Source organism: Labrus bergylta, chromosome 5, assembly GCF_963930695.1.
Source record: "Labrus bergylta chromosome 5, fLabBer1.1, whole genome shotgun sequence".
Taxonomy (NCBI): domain Eukaryota; kingdom Metazoa; phylum Chordata; class Actinopteri; order Labriformes; family Labridae; genus Labrus; species Labrus bergylta.
Genome location: NC_089199.1, coordinates 10,332,834 through 10,345,035, shown reverse-complemented (window position 1 = coordinate 10,345,035; position 12,202 = coordinate 10,332,834). Strand labels below are relative to the sequence as shown.

The 12,202-nt window shown below is 44.0% G+C and overlaps 1 protein-coding gene across 3 annotated transcripts in view; it reads left to right on the top strand.

The window, feature by feature from the left end:
* The window catches only part of pax7a (paired box 7a), a 46,132-nt gene extending 34,217 nt beyond the window's left edge, over positions 1 to 11,915 (top strand). For all 3 annotated transcript variants that reach the window (XM_020629012.3, XM_065954719.1, XM_020629011.3), the window contains 2 exons: positions 7,310 to 7,559; positions 9,151 to 11,915. In XM_020629012.3, coding sequence (XP_020484668.1) covers positions 7,310 to 7,559; positions 9,151 to 9,266 — 366 coding nt within the window. In that variant the 3' untranslated portion in view covers positions 9,267 to 11,915. The remainder of the gene's footprint in view (positions 1 to 7,309; positions 7,560 to 9,150) is intronic.
* Positions 11,916 to 12,202: the final 287 nt, after the last annotated feature.

Here is a 12,202-nt window from a genome sequence, read left to right as displayed (position 1 = left end):
CTTGAATCTGTGCATCCTGATTCATTCTGCAGTTTGCAGAGATTTTTACATGCATGCACTTTGGCTAAGTAAAGTATGATATACATTTAATCACATTTTCTTGTCTGAAATAAAAACAAAAAGTGTTCCTCACAGAGAACGAAGGTCGGAGCTGCAGCTATAAATTTGGTCCTCCTTTACTAACAGCTAAGACAGTACTGCAGCTTATATCCGTCTATATACCTGAGCCATTTGTTGCTCCCTCCATCTTTTTTTCTATGTCTCTTGAGCCCCCCCACTGAAACCATTTTCTTTTCCATTCCAAAATATTTTTGGTCGGCGCTTTATGCATTCATAATCTATTTTTCACCTACCAACCTTCCTTCCCTCCATTTGGCTTTTTGTCATTCCCATGATGCCTTGCCAATCGTTCTTTGCTCTTTCTCTCTCTCTCTCTCTCTCCCTCTCTTTCTCTCGCTCCCCACCTTCCTCTCATGCTCCAACTCTCTCCCCTGGAGAGGAGGCTCTTCTTCCCTACGCCCAGATGAAAGGCTACAGCGGACAATAAAAATGCTATTTAAATGCAAGGGTGTTTGTGTGCGGGTTAGAGATATTTCCTGCTGAAAGTGAGCTGCTGCATCCTGATAAATAGTAAATATAAGGGAATGTGATTTACATTTATCTTGCAGAGGCAGCCAATATGAATTTCAGTAAATCCTAGAAGATGGGGATTTAAGGAGGGAAAATGACTGCGACTGATTCTCATGCTGTGTCCCACGCAGTTGAAATGCCTATAAGGTGGAGAGTAGTGGCGCCTTTATTAAAGTATAGGCGCAGACATCGATCCTATCTAGAATAACCTATTACACACAGACATCCAGTGTGCCACATGTTCAATCTGCGCACATTTCCTGCCTCATACACACACAATAAGAAGATGACTTGTATCAAAATAATATTATCCGTTTAATTCAGTTTGTAATGGAAGGTCAGTGTGCAGGTGAAATGTCTGTATGGCAAACGCTGGGTGACCCCTCTTCTCTTCGGGGGCAGAGGTCAGGGTGCAGGGGGTTGAGGGACGGCTGGAGGGGTAGAAGAAGAAGAATAAGAGGAAGACGAAGGAGGGCTGGTTTGCTGTGAACCTGTCCAAGTAGCTGGAGGTCTGGGGATGTTGTGGAGCTGCATGTGGTTCCTCTTAGTTCCAGATGCCACTCTGACAGGTGCATCGTTGTGATTAATACTCTCTTTGACTCTTTCTCTCACCCACGTTCTCTCTTTCTCACTGTCCCTCTTTTTCTCCTTCTCTCTCATTGCATGTCCTCTATTGGACTTTCTATTTCACTTTTTCTCTCCTGCTGGTGTCCCCCTTTGCATAGTTGATCTAACACTCACAGTTTTCTTTGCCCTCTTTAAAAAACAATAAATAGTGTCTTTTTTTCCGGCGTGCTTCATTGCACATGACTCTCTCTCTCCTCCTCCTCCTCCTCCTCCTCCTCTCTTCCTCCTTACAATCAGATGAGAATCTGGGAGGTGTTCAGGTCCTCAGCTGGTTGTCTCCTGCAGCAGCTCTTCCCCTCTCAGTCTCCAGCTGAGAGCTATTTCACTATTTATTTACATGTAATTATGGCTATGAGGTGCAGATATTAACACTGTCAAGAACAATTTGACCTGACATTTTTCACTAGACCTGGCCCCTGCTGTTTTCAGCAAACACCACCCCCCACCCCCCACCTCTCCGCCTCCTTTTCTTCCCCTTTTTCTTCTCCTTCCCCTCCCTCAACCCGCTTTACTCTCCTCCTGAAGCCTGTCCCTTTACACACACACTCACTGACACACACACACACACACACAGGCCCTGCCTTGCTGAAACCACTCTCATGGAATCAGAAAATCTGCCGTTTAATTTAGAAGCGTTGGTGCAAGGTGCGGAGAGCTGGAGTGTGTGTGTGTGTGTGAGTGAGTGAGTGAGTGTGTGTGTGTGTGTGTGTGTGTGTGTGTGTGTGTGTGTGTGTGTGTGTGTGTGTGTGTGTGTGTGTGTGTGTGTGTGAGTGAGTGAGTGAGTGAGTGTGTGTGTGTGTGTGTGTGTGTGTGAGTGTGTGTGTGTGCGCACGCTCAGGCCTTGAAGGGGCCTCTCTTGTTCCCAGTGGCTGAATCCATCCCATAGTTACTCAAGCATATCACTAGCAGAGAATAGAGGATTGCTCCCCACACGTTCTCCAATTGCAGTCCAATAGACGACATATTAACCTCTGGTTAGTGCGCGGCCGGGTTTATAGCTTTTACTGAGGGACGTTTTGTAGGGAAGGGGGGCTATACCCAGCTTGAGCAGCTGTGCTTTTTTGAACACTTAAAGCTGCCATAAGTCACAGCGGTCTTATAAGGATTTGGCTTCATAAAATTTGAAGAGAGAGAGAGAAAAAGTTTTGTCAAAACCAAAAATTAAATGCAATATTTTGTCAATTCCTGCTTGTTTTAGTCTCCTCTTCCTGTGCATTAGTATTTAGCACAGGGATAATACACACAGGCATAGGACGGCTAACATGTTGTGAGGAGTGACAGCTTGTTCCACTGCCCGCTAATCGTCCTCATCTGTGCCTGACTTGTCAATGCCCAGATTCTGTCAGTGCCAATCAGCCCATTAATTGAACACAATTAGCACCCCCACTCCTCCCAACCCCCCCATATCCACCACATTCTTCAAAGGCCCATCTCTCCCTCTCCAACATCCCTCCCCCCCTTTTATTTCTACCTCTCATTCTGCCTCTGTCCCTTCATCCTATGGTGCTCTGTGGAAGACACTTTTCACTTTTTATTAATGTGCCGCAGCCAATTAAGGCAGTGGCATGCAGGCCAGAGCCCGTCATCTGCTGCCTGCCACTGTCCCCAGCCGTCTGCTGCTGCTGCTGAGGCCCCCACGCCACCCCGCGCGCCACCTCCACCCGTGACCAAAACGCTTTAATTCAATTTATGCAATCACTGTTATTTTTAAATAGTCATTTTGTCTGCTTAGATGAGGGGCCTTACTGCCCGCTGGGCCGGCCCTCTCATGTGAGGGATGGGGGGGAAGGGAGGAACATGGGGGTAGCAAGAGTCGTCTGACTTTGAGGGTTAGGTGGTGGGGGGGACCCTGATATTTTCATTTATTATTTATTTATTTTATGGTTGTTTAATTTTAGGTTATTCAGGATTTTGTAAAAAAAATTAATGCAGATTTGAGGCACAGATAAATACGGTGAATTTGCTACGTTAACATAGTAAATAGCTACATTCTTTGATGATTCTCATGATTTTTTCTTTATTCAAAAAATCTTTATTTATTTTTCCAGGTCTTCTCAATGTCAGACACTTTCCAGACATTGGATCTGTGTGACTTCAGGTCACAGATTTCAACACTATTCTCTTTCGGTAATCACACCCTCAGGACTGGCCTTCAAATATTGATCTGAAATTCAGTGTCATCACTGTGGATCTTTAATCACTCTCTGCTGCAGCGAGTATCAGCCCGGCTCATCTGCTAAGGTGCAAGATGCTATTCTGCAGCGCTCAGATAACTTACAGACATTTGGAGTGCTCATTTTTCCCCGTCTGCCCTGGTGACCTCTGCCTAACTTAAAGGTACATCTCGGGGGCATTTTGATTCGGGCAGAACAGGGAGCTATCGGTGACAGAGGAACTAATCCAGTCCTGTGCAGATTAAGAGTATTTGTGGAGTGGGGTGTGTTGGCGCTGGCGCCGGGAATGGAACAGAAGGGGCTCCTATCAGCTCTCCAGGCAGGCTAGCCCTCAGGCCAGCGCAGTCCTACAGGAGTCTTTGTACTTCGCAAAGCCTCCACTTTCCCCTCACTCACTGTGTATCACTTTCTCCTCTGCCCCCTCGCCCTCGCTGTATAGGCGATCATATTCACACTGCTAGATTTCTTCTCTTTACATTTGTGTTTCCGTTGTTTCAGTGCAAAGCTATTGTCCCACTCTTTCTTAAAGGTACATAAACGGACACAAAAAGATGCAATCAGAAACTAAATATAAAAAGTGACTTAAGTCCCAGATTTGTGGAACACTAAACCTTAAATTCTTACAATAAAAAGCCTTAAATGCCTTAGAATTCGTAATGCACAATATTGATTGTCTAATTGCACAAAATTGCAACTTTTCACAATGATTTATATATATTGTTTTTTTGTTCAGACAGTCTTTTTTATATTTTAGCAGTCCTCAAAGTCACTTTTTTCCTCCATAGATAGCTGGATAGACTTTTAATGCTAACTTTTAAAAAATAGAATTCAACGCAGCACTACATGAAATGTCTTAGCGGATTGCTTCACATTAGAAAAGACTGTTTGTAAAGACTGAAATGGAAATGTCTGGTATTCATGATATTTTAAAGTTAGCATGTATGGACCCAATGTGCCTGAAAAAAAGAGGTATTTCAGCACATCTGCACTTTTTACCCCCTTGTGTTTTTGTTTTTATGTGTTCCTGTTTCACTCCGTCTTTCTCTCAGCTCGGTCTCCGTCACATTGTTTTATTCTGGAGAAGAAATCGAACAAAGAACATCTCGTCAAACATTCCCGCAGACAAAAAAAAATGTAATTTGACTGTTGAAGAAATTAGGGAGTTATGAAAGGCCCTTTTTGTGTCTCAAGTGCGCTATTTATTTATCTGAAAGGATGCACATTGTATCAATTTGCACTTCCCCATTCACTTCGCCACAGGCTGGAGGGCTCAGAAGTTGAGAGAATTAATTACTTTTTTATTATTATTTATAAAGTAATCTATCTGTGGAGAGAGGGAGTGGAAAAAAGGGAGAAGGAGAGGGTGAAGGGGGGAGGAGGAGGAGGAGGTGGGGGGAGGCAGGGAACGCCCTGGAGCATTGTCCTTTAAACTAGGTCCTGGCTCACATTATCTCCCAAACCAGCACTCACACAACGTCGAACAACAAACGAACTCTGGGCTGCTGAGGACGCTGTGTGCAAGGAAAGAGGAGGGGGGGGGGGTCTTCTCTGCAAAAGTCCACAGAGTATGTTATGGAAATATTAATGTGGTTGTTGGGATTTTTTTTTTCTTAGCTCTTACATTTTGAACCAATTTAAACCCCAGAAGTCATGTTTAATGCACCTCTATGACATTTTAACTTCAGTAACATCCTGATGCACAAGACCCCATCTTGTGAAATTGAATCAAATATTGCATCAACTAAAAGCTAGTTAATCGAAAAGCAGATTCCAAAACGATTTTTGAATGTAATACTACACAAAGTTATACAGCTGCAAATGTTCTTTCCAAGCATAAGTATTATTTAACCCTTAAGTTGTGGCAAGATAACTTTGCTGAGGCAGAGGGGGAAACTATGCAATAAAGCTCAATGGATGGATAATGTAAAAAAAATCAACCCTTACATTTATAAGGTCGCTTGCATCTGTACCTTCTTCAGATTGAGAAGACAGCTGTGAAGCAGCATTGATTTCTTTACTTACATAGTGAGAACTGATGCACGGGTTAATAAGAGAGAAGAGCTCACCTTCTTCTTGTAAGCTAAACTCAAATCATTGTGACACTGTCCTCTTTCAGGAAGGAAGGCTGAAGGATAGTGATGTCCTAACAGATGACAGTACTTGTCAGACAATAAAGACAGACCCATCCTCCTCAGTTTAAAAATAGTAAAGCTGGTCCAATGTCGCCGATAAGAAGTCATTTTCTTTTGAAGAACTTTTATGAGCATGAATAATGTTCGTCCAAATTGTTGGCTATTCTTCTTCATGGAAGCGATGTAATCAAGGTTCAATTAACCAATGACTAAATTGGACTCATGCCCTCAAGCTGTCTCTCAGGACACTTTACAAGCCCCTCCCCCCTCCCTGCTTGCTCTTTATACTTTCAGCCACCACACATCATCAGGACATGTTCTCCTCATCCTTCTCCTCCTTGGCTCCATATGTGAGCGAGCATCACATGTGTCCGGCATGCAGAGGGCAATGAATCTCCCTCTTATGGATACATGTCACATGCTCTGTCTGCAGATGTGGAGGGGACGGGGCAGGGTGGGGGTTTCCATACTGATAGAATTAACATGTGGAAATGACTAAACAGCCTTTATGATTCTGATGTGCTTTTTATTTCCTGGGAGGCCTTTTTTTTTTTTTTTTTTTTTTCTTTAAGATTTGATTAATTTGCAGAAAATGGTTTATTTTCAAAGATATTCCAGGCTAAGTGCATAATTTATGGACTGTTCGTCTGCCTCTGTGTTTGCAGCATATGTGTGTGTGCATGCATGTGTCGGTTCATGCATGCAAACATATGTGTGCGTGTATATCACCCCTGTGTAACCACCTCCATGATGGGCTAATTGGTTTAGCAGCCGAGGGGCCAAAGGGCATTGCAGCATAGCAAAACTCAACATGAACCTGATGTTGAGGGGAAGCCGGCCCTGCTATAGGAGGGAAGCATGTGTGGGATAATTCCCTTTTTTTTTTTTATCACCCCCCCCCCACACACACACACACACACACACACACACACACACACACACACACACTCCACTTCTCCTTTTCACTTAAAGAAACTCGCAGCATAAGAAAACAAAATTTTTCACAGTGTTCTGGCCCGCTGCGCTTCAGACTGAAGTAGCACTGGAGGTAATCTCTTCCATTTTAACATATTTTGAGACCTTCTTCTGACGAGTGTCACATGCTATTACATTAATCTAGAATATTGAATTGGAAGCTTTTATGCACTATGAATAATATACACACTGTGATATTCAGGCCATCCTCAACCTGCAGTATCAACGGGCCCCTCAGTGAGGTTTATGGAGCCTACTATGTGTGGGGATCTGAGGGGATCATTTACCAGTTCCAACTCCATTACTATTCATGAGATGGGTAGGCTAGGGGCGAAGGATTAGGGACTCCCTTGGTGCTTGTTGTGCTGTAGGCTGGGGCTCAGGCCTCAGGCTCTGGGACAGGGGCTGTCTGGCACGGATGGTGGGTCTATTATCACCCTGGGACCCTTCTGTCCCACAGCAGAACACTTACTGGCAGCTCCAGCTAATGGAAACAGTCTCCCTTGTTCCCTTTCTCCTTTTTCTAACCTCATCACCCCCCTTGTATCCTTCCCCCTGCTCTTTTAAAAAAAATAAAAAATAAAAGACGGGGGAAGTTTTCCCATTCCCTATTTCAAAGTTGAAATGCCATATTTCCATTGGCATCTTCACCGTGAAGGGCTGGGATGGCTCTATATTTGCAAGGAAAAAGTACTTTCCCTCAACTCTGTCAATGCTTTGATCCTCAATTTTCCAAATTTCTAACATCCTGCGTTCCCCCCCCCCCCGCAGGTGATGAGCATCCTGAGCAACCCCAGCGCCGTGCCCTCCCAGCCCCAGCATGACTTCTCCATTTCCCCCCTGCACAGCAGCCTGGAGAGCTCCAACCCCATCTCGGCCAGCTGCAGCCAGCGCTCCGACACCATCAAGAGTGTGGACAGCCTGGCCTCCTCCCAGTCCTACTGCCCCCCCACCTACAGCGCCACCAGCTACAGCGTGGACCCTGTCACTGCAGGCTACCAGTACAGCCAATATGGGCAGAGTGAGTAAACCATGTATTGATACCTATACACTCTGCATGCTTGTGTTTAGATTGAGTTTCTGCAAATTCAATTCAATTCCAAAAACTTTATTTGTCCCTGGGGGGAAATGCCAGAGATGTTCTTCTTCTGATATAATACCGATACTGATAGACTTAAGTATTGGCCAATACCGACTATCCCTTTGATTCCGGTGCTGTTAAAAAATATATCCATGATGTTGGTGGAAAAACACTTATTGTTAACATGTTTGTTATATCCACAATTTAACTGAAACCAGTTGACTTTGGGGGGCTAATAGGGTATTGGGTCTATGCATCAGCTAGAATACTTATAATACCCTATAACAAATTTAAAGCTGCATTTGATATCAATGCTGAAACTTGTATCATTATTATAAAAACTCAAGTATATCAAAGAGGTCTTTTTGTCTCTTTCTGTTTCCAAACAAAAGTGTCCTAAACAAAAGCAGTAAGCGCTTTTACATGCTCCTTTTAAGTTGTTTCGGTGCTAAAAAAACCTGTGAAGTGATGCCCAACTCCCAGGCAAGAGAGCCTTCTGACCTTTGCACTCTTGTTGGTGGAGAAAGCCACGTGCTCTTGATAAAGACCCCCCCCCCCCCAATCCCCAACCCCCCAACAGCACCACTAACACCACCACCACCATCCTCCTCGAGAGCTGCCTTAGTCACACCCCACTCCACTTGGATGGGAAAGAGGAGAGGGCCACTTCAAAGTAACGGCACACCCTCAGGGGCCACAGTGTCCTCTTGCCCACCTCGCTCTCTCTCCCTCTTTTCTCTGTTCTCCATCACACACACACACACACTCTCACACATATATACACACATGCAAACACACACACACACACACACACAGCCTTGGGGCAGGAAAGAGTTTGCTTTATTAGATTAGCATAATTGACTGATGCTGTCACAGCCATTCATGGGAGGTAAAATGAAGCACACTTCCTCAAAAAGCTAGCTAGCTAACATTTGTTTGTATTTAGTGCAGCTTTTTGTCTTTTTTTATAATGGGTTTGGGTTGTGCATGGATGCATGTGCAGATCCGTCCCGTGTATGTACGCGCAGCAGTGTTTTTGTCGGCAGCAACCAACTGATGGCAGCGCGGATGTGAGCTGATGTGAGGTTAATTAAGATGGTGATTGAGCACAGTAGATGGGTAATGAATGGAGGAGAGAGGGGAGAGCTGCTGTCTGACGATGAAAATGATCGGCCATGTGGAGTGTGGAGGGCATGAAATCAGAGATGCCAAGTGTAATGAAGACTGGCACACAGAACACACACGGGGAGCCGAGTGAGTGACAGCGCAGAGACTTTTAGCAGGATGCACATGCTCTGTGCCAGCAGTGTGCCAACCTCAGACAAGAGGACATGGGAGGGGTTTTTTATCTTTCACTCTCTCTGCATGAATTGTTTTTTATTTGACTCATTCGCTTCTGCCACAACTTATTTCAGCCTTAATCAGAGGAGTGAAATGAGACTGAATGGGACAAATGTGTCAGGAATCAATCACCTGTCTGACTTTTTTTCTGTTTTGTTTTTTTTATTTGTGTGTGTGTGTGTTTGTGTAGCTGCTGTTGACTACCTGGCGAAGAACGTCAGCTTGTCCACCCAGAGGAGGATGAAACTTGGGGACCACTCAGCTGTGCTGGGGCTTCTACAGGTGGAGACGGGACAGGCCTACTGAAACCCTCTGGAACCTGTGTGCACCAACCTTCTTCACCCTCTGCCACCCTCATGCTCCATCAAGTCTGGACTCAAACTCCAGCTCGCTCTGCAGCCATGACATCAGCGCACAGACACACAGCAGACAGTGACGCTTTGCAGGTGTGAGAAGGCACTTCTGGGAAGGGAATCAAACTTTTTCACGCCATTGGCAACAACCAGGCGGCCCTGCACCCGTTCTAATTCATATTTCGGCGTCTCTGCCTGCTTCCTATACTCCTTTCCCAGCCCAGAAACCCTGTTTTGTTTAGCTCAGAAGGCCAGACAGGACCCCGAAGCACCCGGGGATTGTCGGCCACATTGGCCTTTCTCCCTCTTTATCATGGCTGCAGTCCAGCACACATTCAGAGCCATCAACAACATGTACTTTGACCTTGCTGTTCATAGTAGTTAACAAAGCCAATATCATTTGAACGACTCTTCTTCTTGTTCCTTTTTGATATTGTTAAGATTATTGTTGCTGTTATATGATTATGGTTAATGTGATTTATGTTGTTCTTTGATTCCACTTGTATCACTTTTTCCCTGTTAGATGTTGGTTCGTAAAACACAGCACGGATGAGATGATTTAAGAGTGTGTGTCTGTTGCGTGTGCATGTTTCTCTGTGTGTCACACAGTCTCAAAAGAGAGGATGATTGTTTTCCAAGCTGCTGCTGCTCCTCTGCCTGTTCCCTGAGCTCTAATGTTCATGAGCGATTTGACCTTCCCACTTTCATATTCGTCTTGACATTCCTAAAGAACTTGGCCACTCGGTGGGAAGTCTGGCTGGATGGATTCTGCAGGGAATTAAAGCAACGTTTTGGCCGCCAAAAGCTTTCCCCTTCTAACCTCCATCCCATCCTTAGCTGCGGTCCATGGGGAGGGGGGTATTGTTTGCAAAAACAGGATTGGGGAAATTAATGTATTTTGTTTAGAAATATGGACCTTGCCAAGGAGGGCTAACTCAAATCCCCCCCCCTCCCCCCAAATCCCATCTGCCAGGAAACCCTGTGTGACTTTAAAGCAGATTAAATCACACAGAAATAATTTCAGAGCTAATTCACAGTGACCCGTCTTATTACTATTCAGTATTTCTGTTTTTAGAGCCTAATTAGCACATTTTGTAAATGCACCTTCAGCTGGTTTCCACTCTCTCGGACTCAATAAGCATTCCTCTAAACATTCCTCACGCTCCGTCTACAAATATACTAAAAGCATTCCAACGCTCTCTGTTATGAGATTAAAAACTACACAAGCTGTGCCATTCACATGCACTGTGGAAAATCTTGTAATCCAGTCAGAAGTGAAAGGGCACAGGTAACACCGCTGATTGCCCCCCCCCCCCCCCCCCCCTCCCCCATCTCTGGTTTTAGACCGGAGCCCTCTTCTAATCCTAACGGAAATGTACAAAAATGAGAAAAAAGATTAAGGACTAGCGGGCATGAGACATTTGTGTAGCACTCATAGTTGACTTTTGACACGATCCAGGACCAGCTGTTCCCTTGAGATGTGTATGATTTTTTTATTTTATTTACACCAGCATCCATGTGATGATGCTGATGTATACGGAAAGGATTTGGTCCTTGGTCGCTTTTAAAACCTGAACCCTGTACAGTAGCTGGAGCAGATTGTGTATTGTTTGTTTATAAAAAAGTATGTTTTATACTAAAACAGAACTATGATGAGTGATAGGTAAGTGAGGGATCTCTGTGGAAGTTAATGTTTGATTTCAGTTTCCTTATCTGGCTTGTTTGCTGTTCAGTTTTTTTTAAATTGTATTTAATTGGTTTTCTTTTTTTTAACCAAAATTTTTTTTTGGTTTTTTTGGGGCCCATGTAAGAATGAATTTGTATAAATTAGTAAAATATAAATTCCATTAAAAATGTTCCAGTTGTACAAAAGAGGATCAAACTGAGCTCAAACTGAACTCCATGGACCACACAGGGACCAATGTATATTTAAAGGTGGTTAAACGAAGCGTCCTCATGCGTATTTTGCAGGTGTTTCAGACCACCTGATCTTAAAGACTGCATACATGAGTGCAGACCAGACTTGACTGGACCCTGGACCCTCTGAGACTTTGGTGTGATAGTCCACCAGCGGTTCACAAGCACAATGAGGATAACAATGAAGCTGGCCAAGAAGTCCTCTCCGCTCTGGGAAACTGACTCAAGTCACGTTTGATTTGTTGGACCAATAAGACTCCAGGAGAGACAAAGTCACAGAAACGCTGACTCCGCACTGAACTGCAGCAGTCCGAGCTGCTCCCTCGCTTAGGCGCCTCACTCTTGTATATTTTAAAAAGGAAAAATTTTAGAATTGTCTTTAGTGTATCAAACCCATTTCTAACACTTGCGTCAGTAAAGATTTGGATATTTAAAGCTCCTTTATTCCCTGCCTTCCCCCTGTCTGTTTGACCCTTAACCTGTTTAGTTGCTTTCTTACATCTGTGCTTTGCATTTACTTCCTTCTTCTGTTCCGCATGTGTGTATATTATCATGGTATAATTTATTCTGCTGTATGAAGTATTAGAGTAGTGGGAAACTTGTACTGGTATTTACTACCTTCAGCCTGTTGGTGTGTTTACTGTAACACTGGCGTAACTGTTATCAATTAAAGATCCAAAACTGATTCAGCCATCGGTCTCTTTTTTTTAACCTGAGTTTTGACTTCAACTGCATGTTTCCTGTTTCCAGTAAGTTTTACCATATGTGTGTGTCTGTGTATATGTCAGTGAATTATCTGTAAAGAGATAATCAACTCTGTAAACATTGAGTTCACACCATTGCGTTTATCTCAACTTACATGTGTTGCTGGTGTGAATGTGTGTGTGTGATGTATTGCTTTGTTACTCTGTGGTATGTGTGTGTTATCGTCTGGTTTATTCAGTGCTGCTTAATAACTAACTAAATGGTGCA